The sequence below is a fragment of the Gouania willdenowi genome, chromosome 8, assembly GCF_900634775.1.
Source record: "Gouania willdenowi chromosome 8, fGouWil2.1, whole genome shotgun sequence".
Taxonomy (NCBI): Eukaryota; Metazoa; Chordata; class Actinopteri; order Blenniiformes; family Gobiesocidae; genus Gouania; species Gouania willdenowi.
Window position 1 is genome coordinate 7896655 of NC_041051.1, and position 23759 is coordinate 7920413.

At 36.3% G+C, this 23759-nt stretch overlaps 1 protein-coding gene across 1 annotated transcript in view; it reads right to left on the reverse strand.

Moving 5' to 3' along the window:
* Positions 1-13401: 13401 nt before the first annotated feature.
* LOC114468638 (Na(+)/H(+) exchange regulatory cofactor NHE-RF2) overlaps positions 13402-23759 on the reverse strand; it is an 84634-nt gene continuing 74276 nt past the window's right edge. The window contains exons 4-6 of the mRNA XM_028455655.1: positions 20555-20708; positions 16848-16966; positions 13402-16751 (exon numbers count right to left, since the gene is read on the reverse strand). Coding sequence (XP_028311456.1) covers positions 16587-16751; positions 16848-16966; positions 20555-20708 — 438 coding nt within the window. The 3' untranslated portion in view covers positions 13402-16586. The remainder of the gene's footprint in view (positions 16752-16847; positions 16967-20554; positions 20709-23759) is intronic.

Consider the following 23759-nt stretch of genomic DNA (forward strand, 5'->3'; position numbering starts at 1 on the left):
CTGCCACTTTTAAGCCAATATTGACACTTTGAACTCAGTTTTTGGCAATTCTAGTCAACAAATTTGATTCAATTTATGTGTTTTTAAAAATCTAATCTCACCACCTTTTCCACCATTTTTTTTAATCACTTTTAACCCATTTCATTTCTGATTAAAACAAGGATCTACATCTTTAAGATGACTTTGTAGCTTGGTGCAAATAATAATAAACTTCCTGCATAACAGTGGAGATTATTCAGATCAATAAATAAATGTGGTTATCACATATTCATAGAACAATGGACCATCATTTTGCTGACTTTATGGATGGACCCCAAAAATCTCTCCCCTTTATTCCCCCTTATAGATGACCCTGTCTCCACATGACTGTTCTTCAATGTTCATGTCTGTGTTCAACCACCTTCAGCTACAGTGGGGGTCCCTGGTCTCTGGAAGCTTTATTTTGAGGGTCGTGGGCTGAAAAGGTTGAGAACCTCTGCTATAAACTATACTGTATTGCCATTGCCATTGCCATGCAACTCATTTCTTTATCTCACGTGTTAACATCTTTTAGTGAAATAAGTTTGCAGGAAAACGGGTTTGGATTCCTGGGTAGAAACAAACTGGTAATTGATATAAAACAATGCCGGTTTAGTTTGCACTGACTTGTTGTGCCAACGCCTTGAATAAGGCATAAGCTAAATATACGCCTAATGACTCACGTCTTCGCAAGAATCATTATGACTCAGACAAACCGGACACAAAGTGTTTCAGTGCACTTTTAATAGATGAGAATACTTGGCCATTTGCGACACTAATTCAGTTATATTTGCATCAATGTGTAATGTGGGTGTGTTTGTGAGCACTTTAATACGTTTTGTATATTTATTTTATTCACTTTCCCAAATTCTTATTGCATGTCTTTTATTAATATTTATATTTATTACTAACTATGTGTTATGTAGATTTATTTTATATATTTGTGCTTACTTTCTAAAATATAGTTAATTTGCTGAAATTTAGTTGAAACCAATATGGTCCAATTTATAACCTTGGAAAGTCCTTTGTATAGATAATGTTTGTCAAACTCAAGGCCAGGGGGCCAAATCCAGCCCTTTGGATCATCCAATTTGGCCTGCAGGAGAAAGCAAAAATGACAGAAAAAACTCAACAATTATTGCAAGGGCTCACAGTTTTTCTGGTGCTTGTATTGTATGATGGCAGTCATTTATATATTTAAAAAACATAATAATAATCATTTTCCTCAAATTATGACATAACATTTCCCTTAATTAAATAGAATTTGGTCACAAAATCTAGCAAATTTAAAGTGAAGACCCTGTTGGGACTGATAATTGTCACTTACTGTCTGGATATTGTCGGTTTCTTACATATTATGTATTTTTTATACGTAAAAAAAATGTTGAATCTACTCGGTTTTCCCACAAAATTCTGTGGCGTTTTTGCTAATTTTTAGCCTTTTTCTGCAACTACACCAAACATGCAATATTTTAACCTTGTTTTTCCTTTTATAACACTCTTTTGCACGTCATATTTGTTGCTATTTATTTTTTAACATTTTTATTATTTTTGCACAATGTAAATTATGCAAATTTTTACCCTTGTTCTGCAAATACTCCAAACTTTTTCATATATATATTTTAACCTATGTTCATCACTTTTTCTTGCCATATTTTTGCTCCTTTTAATGCATTTTTTCTACATTACTCCCACTTCTACAACTTCTCCATCAAATTTCAATGCACATTTTTCAACTTTCAAAACATTTTCGGCACTTTTAAACCCTTTCCATCACTTTTCCCACCGAATGTTGCTTATGTTGACCCATTATTGTCACTTTTAACCTCTTTTCACCATATTTTATGCCTTTTTTTTCCCAATATAACCACATTTACAATTTGTCATGCCAATAATTACACTATATTGACACTTTGAACACTTTTTCTGCCAGTTTTTGGCCACTCTACTGTAATTTGCAACTTTTAACCAAAAAAAAAAAATCAAATTTCACCACCTTTTCCACCATTTTTGGTCATTTTTTAATCCATTTTTATTTCTGATTATGAGAATGTCCCTCATCTCCAATTAATCACTGTGGGAAAAAAAGCAGCCACATGCGAAAAAGGGTTTCTATAATTCAAAAACAGTTTGTCTTCAGATAATTGAGTTTTTATTGTTTTTTTATTCCTGAGAATATCCTGAAAGTGCATAAAAGACAGAAATGTCTCCCTATGTTTGATGCACATGGCCAGGTGAACTCCCAAACAATGTGGGCATCCAAAAATAAATATGTGGTAACATGTTAAGCTAAGGTGTGCCCAAACTGGGTGTGCCTCTGTGTGCTTCCATGACCCACAACCCATCCCCCCATCCATGTGAAGGGTGCTCATGGGAGAGAGTTTGTGCCAATGCCAACTTCCTTCTATTTGTAACTAAATTTCAGTTCTCCTCATTGTATTTCACATGCTATTTCTCTCTCCGTTTGTTTCTTTCTCAATTATGAAAGGATTCGAACAAATTATCCGATTTGTTCCCCTTCTCTTTTCCCCTGGCCGGCGCTCTTTGTTGCATATAGCTGTCCTTATTTGGCTTCTCTTTGACCGAGTGGGAGAGCCAGTATGAATGTGACTGTGTGTGTGTGTGTGTGTGTGTGTGTTTCCTCCTGACTGTGACTCACCACATGTCTGACTCAGAGCTCTAACAAAAACAAATGGTTGCCATGGCGACGCACCCCTCTCCCTCTCTCTGTCTGTTGTTCCTCTCTCCTCGCAGGCATCCCGGGCAGCCCTGGCACTGGGAAACACAAGTGAGTGACACGTTGGGTAGGATGGATGGTAGTGGTGAGTTGCATGTTGGATGCAAAACACTAAAACAGAGTAGAAGTACTGGTTGAAATGTGTGAAAATAAGTGTTATTAGGAGAGAAAAATGAACGTAGATGTCCAGCTGTTTGCAGGAGAGCAGAAAATCCATTTTGCAGGACAGACAATCATCTATAATCAGAGGTAGGTTGAAATGCCTCCATGGGCTGAGTCAGGCCCAACAGAAAGGGCCCACCTGGGGCTCTATTCTCAGCCAAAGTCCTCTCTTGCGTTTACCGCTCTGAAATTGCAGACTGCTTTGAAGCGCGCTCATCTTTTGATGTGCTGGCGTCAGTCCTGGGCTTCACAGTAACCTCCAGGGGAGGTTGATAATGTGCCCACGTGTGCCACAACATTTGGGAAAAGATCAAGTAGGCCACTGGATGCATCCTCATCTCCTGGCTAGGGTCCAATCCCCTCCTTCCTGGTGAGTGAGGGCTGAGTGTGTTGCCTCCTAGTGGACAGAAGATGTTGTGTTAACCTGTATTTATAAAGCACATTTAAAACAACCGGAGTTGACCAAAGTGCTGTACAGACTATAATGGTTAAGAACAATACAATGTACAGACACACAGAGACAATAGATTAAAACAAATTAAGATTTGCCATGTCTGTTTAACTCTGATTAAAAGCCATGTAAAATAGGTCAGTTTAAAAACCTCGGTTGATCCTGCAGAGTGGATATGCCAGGACAAGTTGTTCCAGAGCCCAGGTGCAGCCACCACAAGTGCTCAGTGTAACAGTCACTTCTGAGTGTATAACGCCATAAGGTGGCACCTCTTTTATTTAGTATGATCAATAAGTCACTCTTCTTCTTCATTTACTTCCTCTCTTACTTTTGGGCAATGGCTATCCGTACGGTTGCCGTATCAATATACCGACAATCTATCCGTACACAGGGCCTCTTTTTGGCCAGTTTAGGTCACGTGATAGGTCAGTCATTTAGTTTGTGTGACTAACCCTAACCCTAGCCCTAAAAAATGTTGCAATATTGGGTTATAACCTAACTCTAATCCTAAACTTAACCTTAACCCTAACCCTAAGACGCTATGCACTTGTACTTTGGTAACCATACCAATAGCACCGGGGGTTGTCCGTACTGTAATCGTACAAATAGACACTTCCTTACGTGGACATCGGCCGTGTGTACTCGGACCAATGTGCTTTTTTATTATCACAAGTGGTGAAGCTGGCATTTCTATTATGGAATAAATAATAACTGTGTGGAAATCTACAAGTCTTGCTCATTTTGCAATCCAGCAGCACATATCCACGGCAAGATCTATTTTGACATCTTCAACCCCAACAGACCCGCCGGCGGGGGCAGCTCCAGCTTCCGTGACTCTCACGGGTCGTAATGTTTTAAAGAATGAATGAAACCTCGCTGTAATCTTAAGAAACTCAGGTAAAACTATAGCCAACCCACATTCAGAACAAAAGACCACAGCACACACACACAAGGCCATTATGTTCAAAGAGGGAAAAGTCGATTACTCGCAAACTTAGCCTCAAACGTATATTTTATATATATGTACGAAAATGCATTTTAAACATTTTCAGATTATTTATATTGGGATGAGCAGGGCCCTCTGTGAAAATAAGAAGATTGTTAAGCACAGTTTTGCACTAAAACAAATATTCATGCTGCATCAGGCCTCAGCTACCACCCCTTTAAAACAGTGCTAATGGTACGACCCACATGTTTGCTGATGCACTGTGGATGTAACAAGGAGCGGGAGATACATAGCAGCAGCATGTTTTTCCTCAAGAAAGGAAAATTAGGCCAAAAACGCAAACAAAGAAAGGAGAGGGAGAGAAAGTGAAATCGGGGAAATCTGCTGCTTACTTAATTTTTCAGAGGTGAGCTTTAAAACACACATTTCTTTTCTTAGGCAATATATTATTTTGTTTTAAATAAACTATGTGCACTGTTGAAAATGTAAATGCTGGAACATTCCATTTGCATATCAAATCTTAATGGAAATACAATTATCAATATATAATAATAATAATAATAATTCTATATATATATATATATATACAGTATGTATATAAAAAAATTAATAAAAAATTATTAGAACAGATTTATAAAATGTAAGCAATGGATATTGGGCAGGGCTGAATCCCGGCTCATAGTGTTTGATATCACAAATTTCTACAGGCTCTGAACTTTAGAACGCAGTGTCAATCATTCTGCTTGGTCAAAGCTTTGCTGAACTAGACACATGCGAAATGGCACCAAAGAGTGGAACCAAAATTAAACAGGGCACCACGGAGTAATAAAAATCTGTTAGGGTTTATTTTGATCCTAATTGCAACATCTAGTGGTCAAACATAACTGATTGGAGTAAATTTGACTGACATTATTACAGATGTGGCAAAGTGGGCTTCTGCCTGAACCTTTTTGTACAAAAACGTGTATCTTTTGCCAAATGTTTATTATTATCACCAAACTTACTGCAGTCCGTTTATTAGTTCAATTATTTCTGCTTTTACAGCCTTCGATAATGATATTTGGCTTTATATTTGATGTAAATCACTAGTTTTGTTTTGGCGGGACTACAGATTTCTGTATTTAAAACATGATTTATTGTCACTCAGTATCAAATATTTCTAAAACTTCACACCATCTGTAACCACTAAGGGTCCTACTTCAATCTGAACAAATATTAGACATGTAGGTCATGTAGAAGCTTAGAAAAAAATTATTTGTTACGGGTATGTTCTGTCAGGTACTGGGGGGCTTAACCATTAAGAGTTTGAAAAAGAAATCTAAAATCTATTCTAAAAAAATCACTGAAAGCCATTGTCGTGAAGCCAGGACAGGGGAAATGTGGTCACATTTGCATGTGCCAGTGAGGAGACAGGCAGCTGTGTTCTTTATCAGCTGCAGGTGGTGCCAGAGCCTATGTTCCAAGCTGGAATAGAGTGAGTTACTTTAATCCAAACACTGTGTTAAAATGTTAATGTCTAAATGACTAAAAGGGGTAATACTGACTCTGAGGGGTTATACTGACTCTGAGGGGTTAGACTGACTCTGAGAGGTTATACTGACTCTGAGGGGTTATACTGACTCTGAGGGGGTTACTGACTCTGAGAGGTTATACTGACTCTGAGGGGTTATACTGACTCTGAGAGGTTATACTGACTCTGAGGGGTAATACTGACTCTGAGGGGTTATACTGACTCTGAGGGGTTATACTGACTCTGAGGGGTTAGACTGACTCTGAGAGGTTATACTGACTCTGAGGGGTTAGACTGACTCTGAGGGGTTATACTGACTCTGAGAGGTTATACTGACTCTGAGGGGTTAGACTGACTCTGAGAGGTTATACTGACTCTGAGGGGTTAGACTGACTCTGAGGGGTTATACTGACTCTGAGGGGTTATACTGACTCTGAGGGGGTTACTGACTCTGAGAGGTTATACTGACTCTGAGGGGTTATACTGACTCTGAGAGGTTATACTGACTCTGAGGGGTAATACTGACTCTGAGGGGTTATACTGACTCTGAGGGGTTATACTGACTCTGAGGGGTTAGACTGACTCTGAGAGGTTATACTGACTCTGAGGGGTTAGACTGACTCTGAGGGGTTATACTGACTCTGAGAGGTTATACTGACTCTGAGTGGTTATACTGACTCTGAGGGGTAATACTGACTCTGAGGGGTTATACTGACTCTGAGGGGTTATACTGACTCTGAGGGGTTATACTGACTCTGACTGACTTCCAATATACAAACCATACAAGACACAGTAATGACAATAACTACTTTGCCCGTACATCACATCACCAATTTAACCTATAGAGGCCCTCTGCTCTAAAATAGTTTACCATCCATATCCTCCTACTCAATCTTTAAAAAGCAGTTCAAAAACATCTTATCCATTCATGAATCCACCTACATCTTAAGTCTGTCACATTGCTAAACCAGAATAAAAACGTTCAGAAAAGATGACATTAAGTTTATAATAGGATACTCAGTAACAATCCAGGCTACTTGTTGGTGTCGTCGTTGTGGAGCATCTAGTGCAGAGTAGAAAACCATCATGTCCCTTATTTTAAATATGACTTTACAGGCAGACATAAATTATGTGTGTGGTTCTAGAAAGAAACATTAATAGAAAAAAAATGTGTATCTTGTGTTTACTTAAACGTTATGTGTTTTAAACAGCGGAGTGTCTATTTACACCTGACCCCCCATCCATTCTAATCCTGAAGGTCTTTAAAGGGGTCTATATCTCATTAAAATGGTTAAATAACACCTGTGTACATAATTATGTCTGATGAGTGCCTAATCTCTGAACAAAAAGCGGTGTGTTTAGGTTCTGTTCAAATGATTGTGCTTTCTTATATTAGTAACGTTAAGTGTTTTTGTAGGCTAATGTTAATGTGTATCCGTCATAAGCTATCTTAACTCCGCAAGCGTCTATTTATTTTTCTTAATATTATATCACAAATTGTGACAATATATGTGTTAATGTCCTTACGATAACAGCTGTTGGTGGTTCACGTTGATTTCATTTACTTCAGACAAATGGTCATTTTATGTGTGTTTATTGATCCGGTGGTTGAGCTAGCTACCGTCAGCGTTCACTTGTTGTCAGTAAACATCCTGTGCTTGTGGAAACAGGCTACGTTGAACGTGATACATTACATAGTGTAAGACGTGTTCATTTAAGATGTAGGTCTAGGATTTATGATATGGATTCTAATATTGTTTGTGTACATAAAGCCTATATTTATATAAATAGTGTTTCATTGAGATTTTGATATATATGAAAAAGAGAATGAAAAACATTTTTTTTTAATTATTTTTATGTTGTATTTTGTAGTATAGCCTACAAAATACATATTGTGTTTTTTTGTGATTCTGATATGAAATACATTATTATTATATTATTTGATCAAATATAATTTTGAGATTTAGTATTATTTATTTATATTGTTCCAATATATTTACATTATATTGTTGGCCGTTGACATTGAGTAACCTGAGTAAAACTGCCACGGAAGACCAACAAACTGATCGATTTTTCTAATTTATTCTTGCTGAATTTTTTGGCACAGTAGTGTATACGGTACAATCTCTGTATTTATCATATTTAAAGGAATTAATATGTCCAATCAAGATATTTTACATATTCTTAATTCATTATTTTTTCCCGATGTTTTTAGCTACACAGTATAGATATAATATGGCAGTATATATATGGTCAAAAGAGGAGAAAATATAAAAACAATATAAAATGATGTTAACAGTGTTTTCCACCCCAAGGTTAAATCTGAACATTGTTATCAACCTGTTTTTTTCTTCTATTTAGTCTGGGCTAGGAGTATAGTTTGGTATGCCCTCTGCTGGTCATATATTAAATTAAAATGTTTAATTGTTTCCAAATACAGATATTAATTGCAGTTATTGCCATAAAGATGTTTTAATGTTTTTAATGATGTTAAAATAAAGTTGGATGAATAGTGTTAAAGCTAGAATGCCCACTATAGTGGAGCAAAATGAGGCAATTTTATCTTGATAAAAATAATAACTAAAAAAAATAACACTATATATATAAATATAAATATATATATATATATATATATATATATATATATATATATATATATATATATATATATATATATATATATATATATATATATATATATATCTGCGCGTTAATTTCACGTATTTTTGACCTCGATGGCTTTCCATACTAGCAAAATGTGTTGCAAAACTCAAGCAGCGCAGATTCACACGAGAAAAGTAGTTTGTGCATCTGTAGCGGTAGATTCGAGAAGATGCAACCGGAGAGTTGTGGTTGCAAACGATCATTTACGCAAGTAATTAAAAAAAAAACATGTGAATAAATGTTGGATTACAAGTTTGCAGCTGTAACTTCTACAAGCTCTCACATCACATTTTACAACTTCACGTCACATTCTACAAGCTCTCAGATTTTGCAACATATCCACCTTCATATTTTTCTCCCCACATCAGTGATACCACTTGTAAAATTGTAGAACTGTAAAATGTCACTTCCATGAAGCTGTTGTGCTGGGGCTCTTTTGGTTTTGCTGCTGAAAATACATTTATGATCATGAACTGTGTCTTTCTTTATTTTGTCCACACATAATAAGCTAGTGGTCGTATATTGGTTTTTGTTGTTGTTGTTGTTGTTGTTGTTGTTGTTGTTGTGATATTGCCATATTCTTATCAGATTTAAGTAAATACTCGACTATGGATATGGAGATATTTATATTAATTGAATGATCCGAGATAAATAAAGGTTAATATAAGCTAGAGAGGCCGCACTGAGCATCTTTAATCCATCGTCTCCATAATACATCTCTCTGATGTAACTTCATTCATCGTGCCAACGTTGGTGAGATTTATATGTGCTATCATGGTCATATATGTTTTCATACGGCATTTAATTTGAACTAGATTTGTATTTGAGATTGTTTAGGATACAGTTATTTGATATTTATTTTGTGTGAATCTGTGCATTTGAATAAGAATAATCATTTAAAAAAATGTCAAAATATATACGTTTAAAAAAATAAACACAAATTTGACCAGTTACTAAACCAGGGGCATCAAATTCATTTTAAGGGCCACATACGACATAGTTTGACCTGAAGTGAGCCGGACCAGAAAAATACATGTTTTTGTGAAGGGAAAACTATAAATTTAAACAAAATCCTGAATGTTAATTCCTTGTCTTTGCAACAAATTTTTATCAAAATTTGCAATGTGATTTGCCAGAATTCTGTGGGACAATTTGCAAGAATTTTTCAAGTTTTTAAAAATATTTGCGATTTGATATGAATGTAAATGTAAACGATGTAGTAGCTACCGCAACCACCAACCGTATTTTATCTACAATTTATATGGTAATTTACAAAAAGTCCCTTTTTTGCAGTAAATTTTTACTTTGATCAAAATGTTCTTGTGGGCCGGACTAGACCAGGGGTCACCAACATTGTGCCCGCGGACACCAGGTAGCCCGCATAGACCATGTGAGGGCCCCTCAGCATTTACTTTCCAAGAAGGATTCCATCTCATAAAGATAAATACAGATGTAGTTGGTGCTTAATTAAGTATCTTTAAATCTTTATTTTCACTGAAACATTGTGACAAATGTTTGAAGTTTTTCAGATTTGGTGTATGGTCAGTGGCATGTTATGTATGATATGATATAAAATCAGTTTTTAGAAACACAAGGTAGATTTTTGTAAAATTGTTACATTTTACAGATGTGATGCCATCAGTTAAAAGTTAGTAGCAATAAAATAGGAAGATGATCATTTTCTATTAAATTTAATGAAACAATTGCATAAATTAAGTGTTTCATGTTGAAACTTAAACATTTCCCACCTTTTTAAGTTACTGCTAGCCTTCCTTATTATCATAGCCTCTAATTAAAATGAAAATGTGAACATTTAGTATTTAAGAAATTATTTAAACAACTGCTAGCCCTTCAGACTATGAAGTAGCTCACAGTTTCAGAAAGGTTGGTGACCCCTGGACTAGGTGCTATGGTGGGCCATGAGTTTGACATACGCGTACGAGCCATTTCAAGCGACCCCAAGGTTGAAAAACACTGCTTTACTGTGACAATGAAGCTCAGCGGCACAAACAGAGTGAGGCATGGAGAAGGCTTTAATCACAGGGAGAAGTTTAACATAAAGAACGGTAACACCGTCACACTTTATTGAAAAATGGAACCTGTGGTATATGCTGCGTGACTTTAGTGTAAATACAGACATGAGCCAAAAGGACAGAACATGTAGAGCAGGGGTGTCAAACTTATTTTAGTTCAGGGGCCAAATACAGACCAATTTCATCTCAAATGGGCCACAGATTATAGGTGGGAAAATGAGCATTTTTACCATTATTTTGCCCTAATTTGCACTTCCATATATACTAGTATTTAAAGTGTGTAAGGCACCTACAATATCAGAGCAAAAATAACTGATTTCGATCTTAACTTTCCTTGATTTTCTGACCAATTTTCATTTGGTTTGAGCAAATTTGGGGGGGAAATGTGAGGAAAATTGTAGGATTTTGCAAAATTTAGAGTACTTACTACTGCTGGGCAATATATTGAGATTAAAGATATATTATGTTTTCTATTTTGGCAATATTGAAAATTACAATAATGCCTATATCGATATTTTTTTAATTTTATATCTAATTTTGTTTAAAAAAAAGCCAAAACTGGCACATATTGTGCAGCTGTTTGTTAATAAATGTGCCTGAGTGGCATTTTGAATCAGCAAATTTAACCCAAATTGTCTTTCTGGTAAGACTTTATTTGAATTAAAAACGTATATTGCCATTTTAAGAAAAAAATATTAAGATATGAGTTTTGGTCCATATTGCCCAGCCCGAGGTGAAAAATGACTTCCATCATGTAATATAGGCGTGAGAAAACTGAGCCCTGTAAAAAGAATTGTACAGTTACATTAAATGTGTGTATTTGGAGGTACTAAGATATCTACAGCTGGATTAGTTGGTGATTTACACAGTGAGTCTGAAATTGTGAGCTTTAATGGGCCGGATTTGGTCCCCGGGCCTTGAGTTTGACACGTGATGTAGAGCGAACATTGCGTAAAAGCCAGACACTCATCCAGTCTCTCCAATGTAATACTTTACACTTACACACATGAACACACACTTCTTTTTTTGTGTGTGTTTGTACACACTAAGAGTTAGACAGGTGTCCCTGTGTGTGTGTGTGTGATAATCCACAGTGAGCTCCTTGGCTCCCACAGTCTCCTTCTCCATGATCCTCAGGAGCATCCCTGAGCTCACTGCATGGGTGGAGGAAGTGTTGGGGCGCGCCCTGCACCAGCTGCTGAGCTCAGCTTCACACAAACAGGAGAAAAACGAGGGGAAAAACATGTCCCGACCATTTTGTTTCAGTCTTGTGAATAAAAGACATGTTCTTTTTTGTTTAATATTCTTACTTGAGATTAAAAGTTGTGAAATAACTGTGCCTGATTGATAGCAGTTATGATAAACATAAACTAGAATAGATGATACAACAGCCAACAAGTAATTACAGTAATACTGACTTTTTAACAGCGTTAACAACAATTCCTTTCACAGTTGTACAGTCATCACCTAAACCAGGGGTCTGCAACCTTTACTCCCAAAGGAGCCATTTTGCCTAATCTCACCTGGATTAAAGTTCTTCCGGAGCCAAAAAAAAAAAAAAAAAACCTTCTTAATGAAGACAATTCACTGTATAAAATAATATACAGTTAAAATAATAATAAATAAATTTATGAATTCATGGATTTGAAGGGCTACAAAATATAACTTGAATTTGAGATCACATGATCATGTCGGTCAACACATGCTAATTTCCGGCAACATATCAAGCATGGATATAAAGTCGGCATGCTGACAGTTCAATAAATCTTTCCCTACACACATATAAAATCTGTATTTTCTTCCAGAATAGTCTTTTTGTTAGTTTAGTTATTTAGCAGGCATTTACAACTCAAGATTAGCCACAGGTACAAGGAAAGGTGAAGTAGGAAGGTGGACGACTTATTGCACAAATTGATTTATTTTTAGGTTATCAAATTGTTTTGTCATAATTTTATTTGAAGGTAATGTCATTAATCATCAATATCATCTGTAAGAAATAACAATGCATTATTGCGAAAGAGTCAAAGAGCCACATGAGGCTCCAGAGCCACAGGTTGCAGATCCCTGACCTATACTGTGTGCTCTCACATCAAAGAACATACAATTAGAGCTGGGCGATATATCGGGATTTAAGATGTATTGAGGTTTCTATTTTGGCGATATAGAGAATTACAATATCACCTGTATCAATATGTTTTTTAATTCTATAGCTTATTTTGTTTTAAAATAGTTGTTTTATGGCTTTCACTACTTCTCAGAACAGCAAGAAAAGCTCAGTTAGATGGTTTACTGAGTGTGTCCTAACACACTACAGAACTCACTCACATGTGCTGTCCCTTAGAGCAGTGTTTCTGCAATGGGAGTACATGTACCCCTAGAGAGAGAGAGAGAGAGTAATTTCATTTAATGCATTTATTTATTTCGATCATGTAAATGACAACTTAAAAACAGTTGAAAAACCAAATTAACATCAACAAATAACAACAAAAAGAGTATCTTGCATTTCCAAATTCTTAAGAAAGGAAAATTAACAAATGCATAAAAAAATATGAGGTTTTATATTGTTTTATTTTAAGTTAAAAATGATCATCATAACAATGATGATGATGGAAATGATGTTGATTAGAACATGAACTGATAATACAAGGATCAGTTTTGGTGCCACACCAGGCGGTAGATGACCGCAAATAATAAAAAATAGAAATAAATCTTTTTAGGATGCACTAAATACTGTTTCATTCCACTTATTTACAGAATTAGATTATTTATAATGTGTGTTATCACTAGTTTATTCCATCATTATGATCTATAGTTGTTTTGTCATAGTATTCTGAGCAAAATGTTGTAATTGCTTGGATTCAGGAATAAGAGAAAGGGGTACATTAGCCAAAAAATGTTTGAGAAACACTGTATTATAGCAGAAAAAGACAAAAGTGGCCCATATTGTGCAGCTGTTTGTTAATAAATGTGCATCAGCAAATTTAACCCAGAATTATTTTGCTGGTTAGACTTCATTTAAGATAAAATGATCAAGATTTATATGGTTTATCACCATTTTGAAAAAGAATATTTAGATATGAGTTTTGGTGCATATCGCCCAGCCCTACATATAAAACCATGAGTAAAGTGGCCTTCATACCACATCCGTTTCCATCATCAACCAGTAATACAGCAGCTCTCCATCACCACCACCACCATCTCCCTTATATTCAGGTGTGTTTCTGGGACATGAGGACATGATGACTGAAGGGATGCACACACAGAGCTCAGTTTGTGGGGAAACTTTGCCCTCTGCTGTACACTGTACACAGTGACACGTCTGTTCTTCAAACATCAAACTACACAAAACATCAGTGTTGGGGTCAATTACATTTTGATTACAGTGACTGGCATTTTTTCCCCAATTCCAATTAAATTTCCCCCCTGAAAGTCAACTACAATTACATTCTCAGTTATAAAAGTTCAATTACAAATGAACTAACTTTTATTTATATAGCGCTTAAAAACAGCCCACACGGGACCAAAGCGCTTCACTAATGATCTCATGTAGTTTGTATTTTACTGTACCGTGTATGATTGTCATTTATAGGCCTGTTGTGATGATTGTATGTGTACAATGTCGTTTTAGCATCTTTACGTTTACATTGTAGTGCATTGATTATAATATCTTATGTAAAAGCCCATTTAGAATTTAGCAATAGCTACTGTATAAACTCTAACCCACTAAAGCAAATTGACAATTTTTTAGTAAGTAAAGTAAATTATCTAAACAAAGACAACATATTTTTTCAATCATAATTACAATTCTAATTATACCATAATTGTAATTATTTATAATTTACACAATTACAATTATAATTGACCCCAATCCTGCTAAATATTAGCATTTCCTTCATTTGTGAAGCCTGAGAGAAAGATTAACGGCAAAGAGCAATTCACTTCTCACCAGGGTTGGGGCCAATTATAATTGTAATTGTGTAATTAGCAATTAATTACAATATGACATGGTTTTGATTGTAATTGTATTTGAAGACTATGTTGCTGTTGTAATTGAGTTCAGATATGACTTTGTAAATGTAAATGGCATTTTTTTTTTTTTTTTTTAAAAAACCCTGTAATTTACAATGTAATTAAACATAAACCTGTGGAACCCTGTTACAGTTCTAATAATTATTCAAATATATTTAATATCAACTTTTCCCACCACCTATCAGTTCTCTTGAGGATCAATTTACCGTTTAAATAGAAATCTAGGCGTATAGTGATAAAAAAGGCTCAGACGCCCAATCCAAAAATATTAATACCAATACTTTATTGGTTTATTGATTAGGAAGCCTAATAAGGTAACCAAGAGATGAAAAACTAATTAGAGGATAGATAATATCTTTTAGTGTATTTTAAAGCAGATTTACTGTAAGACATGGATCAAAACTGACCCGTTATCATAAGAGATGCTAACAGAAAGCTAATAAAAGTTGATGGTTACATTTTATAGGCATATTAATTATATAACAGAGGCTCAGTAATTGTGATTAATTGTAACTGAACTTTAGCAATTGAGAATGTAATTGTAATTGACTTACAGGGGAAAAATAAAAATAGTAATAAAATAAAATAGTTGTAATTTGAAAAAAGGCCGGTCAACGTAATCGTGATTGAGTTTAATTAACATGGATAATTGAAGACGTAATTGTAATTAAAAAATGTAATTGACCCCAACCCTGCTTCTCACTAAGTGTAACCTATCCCAGCTCCAATGTTGATAATCACTTCATTTCAATAGAACCACATGCACGCACACACGCATATGGGGGGTGGATCACTTCTAAATTCATGCACACTCGTCCATCACACGTGTACCTGCCTAACTTTCACTAAACTTACCTAATTTAAGTAGTGAGGTGTAGTGACAGGTGTGGCGTGAGTGAAGCTGCAGCGATTAGGTGCCCTTATCTATCGATCACCATCTGCGTGACATGTAAACACTTTACATGCATTTACACTTGCAGGCGTGTACATGCGTGCACGTCAGTAAGTGTGTGTGAGTGTTGACTGTTGTATCCTGTCCAATCACAGCGATGATCTGACTCAGAGCGTAACACTACAGTCACTACCACCCAATGGACGGGTGTCTTGACACAGACTGTAACAGAACTAAATGGTGGTCCGTTATACACTCAACACACACACACACACATACATACCTGCACACATGTACACGCCTGCACGTCGAAGCGCCTAATATTTTTTTCTGTGTTTACATGTCACATAAACGGTGATCGATATTGAAGGTCACCTGATCGCTATAGCTTCACTTACGCCACACCTGCATCTACGTGTGACTTTTTATGTTTATGCTTATTTATGTTTGTTAGGTGCACATCCAGGTGTGGCGTATGTGTGCATACACATTAAAGTGTATACACATTAAAAGTCTGCAAATGTGTTGACGCATCTACAAGCACACATGTGGGTGTGACTTGTGCATTGTGCCCGTGCACCCATTCTAAGTCTATGGAAATAGTAGATCAGAGGTGCAGGTGCTGGGTATGCGTTCGTATGCACATGAATTTAGAATGGATCCACTCCACACACATGCACACACGTCCTTTCTTCCACAGTGATGAACGGTAACAACTCTTTCACAGTGAACCACGGCCATCTTTGGCTTCCTTTGAACGTCAACGCTGTCAGTGTCCATTAAAATGCAGTCCATCCGATACTGTGTTTATAAAGTCCTTCATACATTTTAAATGTAACAATAGCTGCTGTGAGGTATCATTAGGGCGAAGCAGATCATAGTGGAGAATAACTCAGGGTTTGATTCTTGCAGATCGGCGATTTAAAGAAGTTTCAACAGTATTTAAGTGTGTAGAGACTTAAAAGTGACATAAATTGTAAAATATGTTCATCTTCTTTAGGTTTTTAGAAACATTCTTTCCCCCCCTAATGACTGGTCGTGTGTTGTTTGGGTGATTTTGTTTTACTCAGAAATCCTTCCCCAACACAATCTCCTCGACTCAGAGTCTCCTTCTTTGGTCTAAGCAAAGTTCTTGCAAAATGTCTCAAAAATTACTGAAGAGCTGGTATTTCTTAGTCCAGTCCATCTGTGGAGCCTTCCTCTTCTCTTTGGCGTTGACCTTCATCTTCTCCTCTGCGGCGGTAGCGCTCAGACTCAGGCCTATCTCAGTGAACGGGTCCATTCGTCCACAGCTATCGTCGTCTGCCAGCTGGGAACACACTGACACAGTGTTAGGATGAACACTGACTGCTGTGTAAAAGACCAAGAGGCAAACATAACAATGTGCATTTCTGAGCACGCCCACCTGTGTGCTGTTGCCCTGGCTGCTGATGTCAGAGCGTGTGGACCTGATGGACTGAGAACCAGAGCTGCCGTTGATCTGAGGGCTGGGAGAGCCGTTGGAAATGGATGGACCGTCATAATCTGTGTTAAAAAAACATAATCATTTTATTCCCATGTATGTTTCTAAAAATGGAAAATGCCAAAGCTGTATCCATGAAGAAAATTTTAAATAAAAGAAAAATATATATGGAGTGTGTTAAAGCTGCACTACCTGCTTTTTGAACCATGACAGAGAGGCATGGCTGAATTCCTGCCCCCCACTCTGATAATTCCTCCCAGTCTCCTCCTCTCACGGAAGTCCACGAGAGCTGAACGTGCACTACCGGTAAAACACGTCGCCACGCAAAAGGATGCACACAAAATATAGGACAATGGACGCGCAAGTGGCTGTTTTCCTTCTAGAAAGGTAATCTAATGTTCCAAAGTTAGTCCAAGACTGAAAACAAGTTTGCACCGTGCACACGCTTCACCAAATATCGCGGCAGCCAATGAGGAGGCTCCTTCGTGGGCTCTGCTCACCCCTCCTTTCTCTAAATCCTGTGATTGGAGCTGGAGGGGGTGACTGCCAAAACTTTGTCTTCCGGGGTTATATTAACTAAAATAAGGCACAAACAGCACGCAGACGTACATTTTTTCCCCAGAAATGATTACTTTAATGAAATACTATATGATGCTAATAAGAATTTTTTTTAAATTAAAAAAATAAATGGAGTACCCCAGCTTTAAGTCCCCTAGCTTCCAGGCTAGTTTTCCTGCCGAATCTGAACCAGTTTACCACTTGTTTGTTGATATTTGAAATACAGTTAGTTAACATTAACTGGTTCTCACAAGTTAAAAACATTAAATACATTGTATTTCACGTCATTTTGTACTTGTTATGATTACATTTTTAATTATTGATATTTAGAGATGTATCTTTATGTATATCCTATTGTTTAGTATCCGGATATATCGTATCGTGACATGTGAATCATGTCATCATTCCCATTCCTGACGGTTTCCCTCTTCCATTGCACACATCCCCATTTTAATCACAAGCAGTGATGTTCCAATACAAACATCAACCGGATAAAAACACTGCTAATTATATTAAACTTTGGACTCTGCCTTTTAATCAAAAATCACCTCACTCTCCTTTTATCGACACATCTGTTTCACTGACAATGACACTTTTTAATGTACGTTTAGTACATGATTTGATTTTAGACCACAAACTTGATGGTTTGTTTTTAACTGAAACCTGGCTGGGTACAGACGCACCAATTATTCTCACTGAAGCAACAACCTCGCCACCAAACCTGTTTTAGTCGATTCCTATTCTTCTTTTGAATTTCACGCTTTTATTTTTAACAGTCCTCCAATTTTATGTGTCACTGTTTATAGACCCCCAAAACCGTGCACTGTTTGTATTGATGAGTTTTTATAAATTATTAATAACATATTTGATAGGATTCTTTTAATCGGTGAATTTCATTTACATGTAGATAACCTTTTAGATTATTTTGCTAGGGAGTTTTTAAATATTCTTAATTTTATGGATTTAACCAAAATAATAACCAAGCACAACAATAATCCAAAAGTTTTCTTTATTAAACACTGATTTTAACATTTCACAGATCACCCTCTCTGAGTCTCTCTGTGAGCAGTTTGCAGACCACTTCAGAGCAAAGATTGACACAATCAGAATCGTAGCATGGTTTTTAACAGTGTCTATCTTTACCTGAGGAAACACTGGACAGTTTTGTCCTGGTTGATGCTGAGATGCTTGATAAAGTTTTCTCCACAGTCAAACCCACCACATGTCTTTTAGATCCAATCCTGACATCATTTTTTAAACCTTTTATGGATCTTCAAAGGAGGAACTTTGAAACATTGTAAACTGCTCTCTTCAGACGGGAACCTTCCCTTTAGCCTTTACAGCAGCAGTGGTGAGGCCCCTTCTGAAGATAAGCAATTTAGATTTTAAAGATTGGAATAATTACCGACCAATATCCAACTTACCATTTTTAACAACATTTTAGAAAAACTTGTTTTTATTCCATTGAACAACTTTTTAGCTGATTTTAATATTTTTGAGACGGCCCTCCTCAAGATTTTAAATGACATTAGGTATAACCTGGACTCAAAAGGACAGTATTGGTTCTACTGGACCTTAGTGCAGCTTTTGACACCGTAGACCACGCCATTCTTTCCATAAAATAACATGTGGTGTGCCTCAGGGATCAATTTTAGGCCCTGTTTTATTTCATCTATACTGTGTAAGCTCCCTCTTGGTGATGTCAGTGAACTTTCACAGTTATGCTGATGATATACAGCTGTATATATCTCCATGTTTCCTGATGACACCAGTCCAATGGATTCTCTTTTTAACTGTATTTTAAATATCAAATCCTGGATGGCAGAAAACTTTCTCCAGCTCAATCAGGACAAAATTGGTTTTAGTTCTCGGTCCTGAGGCCCAGAGAAAGAAACTTTTACCTAAACTTCAAACAGCATCTTAGATTACCTCTACACACGTTTAAAACCTGGGCATAATTTAAGACTCTGAGCTCACTTTTATTTCTCATATTAAAAATATAACTAAATTAGGTTTTTATCCTACATAGCCAGAGTCCGCCCCATTCTCTCTCAGGCCAACACGGAGACGCTAAGGCATGTTTTCACTAGTCGGATTGACTACTGTAATGCCCTGCTTTCTGGTCTTCCCAAAAAGAATATTTCAAGTTTACAAACTACTACAGAATTCAGGAACACACGTGTCCTGATGAAGACCAGGAGGCGGGAACACATTACACCCATTTTAAAATTGCTGCATTGGCTCCCCATGTGCTTCAGGATCGATTTTAAGGTTCTCTTATTGGTTTTTAAGTGTCTTAATGGTCTTGGCCCTTCTTATCTTTCAGAACTGCTTTTACCCTATGAGCCTTCTTGAACCCTGAAGTCCTTTGGTGCTGGCCTTTTAATAATCCCTATAGTCAGGACTCGCACACACGCTGAGGCGTTGTTCCAGTTTTACGGCCCCTGTCTGTGGAACAGTCAGCCTGACAACCTCAGGGCTACAAAGAACGTTCATGTTTTTAAGAACAGGATCAAGACCCACCTTTTCAAATTAGCTTTTAACTCTTATTTATTCATTTTAGGATTGTTATCTTTCATGTTTTTGATGTTTTTTTTTGTGGTTTTTGTAGTTTTAAGATTGTTATCTTTTATGTTGTTTGAGACTTCTATCCCAGTGTTTTCTTTGGGGCGAGCCCTCTGCACTGGGGGCTGTGATGGGCCGTGGCTGCAGTGGTGCTGTATTTCAGTGTTAGTGAACAGCTTTTGCTGTTTTGCGGGACTGGGGGCTCTTTTGTCAGCGCCCTGTTCCCACATTCTGTGTGGTGCAGATGGCTCCTTGTGATGTGTCCTTAACTGGATCTTCTGTGCCCAGACATGTGCCATTGTCCTTACTTTAACCTGTGTCTGTGTGCGGTGGACGGTGTTTGTGCAGGGTGGGTGTATTTTTTACTATGTAAAAGCGCTTTGAGTTTATACTTGTTGTATAAAAGGCACTTGTTTTGATAAATACAATTTTAAATATTGATTGATACTATATAGTGTCATCGATTCTGAATAATTCAGTTTTTTTCATTTCAAATAAGGTTGAGTTAGAAAACACATTGCTCTAACCTTTGACATGGCTCATAGAGGGGGACACTCCCGTCCTCTTGAAGTGCTCATCTGTTTCTGGATCCACCACCAACAGCCATGTCTCATCTCCTCCTTTCTTAATGAAGGCCACCACCTCTGCATGCCTCATGCCCTCAATGTTCACTCCATTTACCTATCAAACACACACACACACACACACAGGGTTTTCATTTTAGAGCTCACAATTATGTTTTTAGGTGATTTTGTTAAGCTTCTACAATAATCTCTCTGGAGCAGCGTTTCTCAACTTGTAATGTCCCATGTACTAGGGCTGGGTGATATGGACCAAAATTCATATTTCAATATCTTTTTTTCAAAATGGTGATATACAATATAATTTTTTCGATATTTTTTAACTGAAAGTCTGACCAGGAAGACAATTCTGGGTTAAATTTGCTGATGCAAAACGCCACATAGGCACATTATTAACAAACAGCTGCACAATATGTGCCACTTTAGGCTTTTTCTCCAATAAGCAGGGGTGAAAGTAATTCATAACAAGTACTTACGTTAATGTAATTGAGTTGGTTTTATGGGTTCTTGTACCTTTTTGAGTATATTTCTAAATCAGTAATTTTACTTGTACTTGGGAACATTTTAAAAATAATTAAAGTAATTAATTACATTTCTACATCCAACTGTTACTGAGTAAATTATAATAACATAATGTAGCTATACTTAGAACCTGAGAATTTTTAAATTTTGAATTCAATTCATTGGTGTTATTTTGTTGAAAAAATGTTTCTGGAAAATAAATGAAGTTCCAAATACTTTGAGTACTTTTTAATTGAGCTGCTTTTTACGTGTACTTGATTATTTTATGTATGAGTTTTATGTACTTGAGTACAATTTCAATCAAGTAACAGTACTTCTACTTAAGTAGGCTATAGCTGTACTTTTACACCACTGCCTCTAAGGGACAGCATGTGTGAGTAAGTTCTGTCGTGTGGCTTGTTTAGAGGAAGGTCTGGGTTAGGACACACTTAGAAAACTGAGCTTCCATATCAGCAAAATAGTAAACTCGATATATCTTGAATCTCGATATATTGCTCAGGCCCACCATGTACCCCTCATCATTTCTGTCATATCACGAATACCCCTTATTATGCATTGTTTATTTGTGTCAGCAGACTCGTCTGAAAGCTTTCCTGGGTTGAGTCCAACACTAACCACAGATTTAAGCCTTTTTCTCATGTATTTCTCATGTTTTGGCTGTTTTAGATTTTTAAACTTCATACATTTTGAGGAATTGTGCCATGATTTTGTTATCAATGGATGAGGACAATGTCTGTTTGCATTTAAGAAGTTGTCCTATAAAGTAATAAATTGGCAAGTAATAAAAATAAATATAACATATTATTACATTATATTTAAAAGTGCTTTTCAAGAGACTCAAAGACATTTTACAGGTTAAAAACAACAACAGTGAATACAGTGATGGAAACAAAGAAACATAAAACAGAAAGAAAGAACATCAGTAAAGAAAAGGCAGGAAACAGGCGTGTATGGTTCCCGTTGATCCCCTGGGATGTGTTCATGTAACCCTGAGGGTACACGTACCCCTGGTTGAGAACACCTGCTCTGGAGAGCCAGATTAACAGGTCGATAAACCCTCTGAATTCCCTGCATTGGTGCTAATAGTTAGCTCTGTTGCTAAAACACTAAGGCAGGGAGTTTTTTGGTTGTCAAGCAAGTGTTTTAGTGAAGTTTGATCCTTAAATAAAGTGTTTATAACAATCTGCCTCTGTAATGAATTAAATACATTTTCAGAGTAAACCATGCCTTGCTCTAAAGCACTAATGCTAATCTAAGCTAACTGAGACAGTTAGCTTAGATTAGCATCAGTGCTCCAGACACTAATAAAGATAAAATTAAAGAATAATGTATTATAATATTGTATTGGGTGTTTTAGGGACAGGCTGCTTGATAGTTGACACAATAAATACATGTACATTAAGTATTTTTAATACTTTTTATGTTTAAGTTACAGTATAGGCTATTAATGCATGCTAACCAGGGTTGGGGTCAATTGTTATTGACAATTAAATACAATTATGAATTATAATTGTATTTAATTGAGTTCAGATAATTGACTTAGTAATTGTAATTGGCATGGACATTCGATAAAAACTGTCAATAATAATTTATTTAAATGCAAAACTGGGGAACCATGTTACAGTTCTATGGCTTACACAAACAGTTAACAATTATTTAAAAAAAAAAAAATGTTTCTCACCATAATCGTAATTCAGTTGTAAATTAAAATGAATAATTAAAGATGCAATTGTAATTGCAATATGTAATTGACCCCAACTATGACGAACTATACTATAGCATTGCTAAATGTGTGCATTACATATTTTATCCAGCAGGAGGTGCCACACAACAACACACACAGACACACACATATATATATGTATATATATATATATATATATATACACACAGACATTCAACACTCACTATTGCATTGAATTATGAGATGAAAAAGTTTCATTTAGCTCTATGTTCACCTCTGAGTGTAGCAAGTTTTAATTTAAAATTAAACAATCTCTAAACATGTTTGCTTTTCAAAAGTCACTTTCCTGTAAAAACTAAATTAAAAAAAGAGAGAAAGAAAGGAAAAAGCTGGTTATTATGACATGTCTTTCTTTTTAAGGCTTTAGATGGACTTTCATGGCCTAATGATGCCGTCACACCAGGCCAGGTTAGTGTTGGGGCCCGATCAATTATGGATGGATCTCCTGGGCTCCGACTATACTGTGGGTGTCAGATGTCAAAGCCCTGAAAGAGAAAAAGTTGAAAAAAAACCCCCTCTGCCTTTGGTTAGGAGGTGCATTTAGAGGAGCAAATAGGTAGAAATAAAGCACATAATAATGTTTTCTTATGAGAGCAGAGATGGGCAACTTTGATATTAGTGGGGTCCACAAAAATGTGGTTGTTTGATCGAAAGGCCATGATATGATAATTCATGCTAACAGGAGGAAAAGTTTTTTTTGTGTACATTTTTACAGACATTTTGTGTGTTTTTAGTGCCATTTTGTGTATTCATTTCTACATTTGTTTGCTTTAGTTGTTGTTTTGTGTATTTTTGGTGTCGTTTTGTATATTCTTCTCCTATTTTGCGTGTTTTGTTGTCACTATTTTTGTTCTTGTTTGTGTCCTCTTGGTATTATTTTGTATA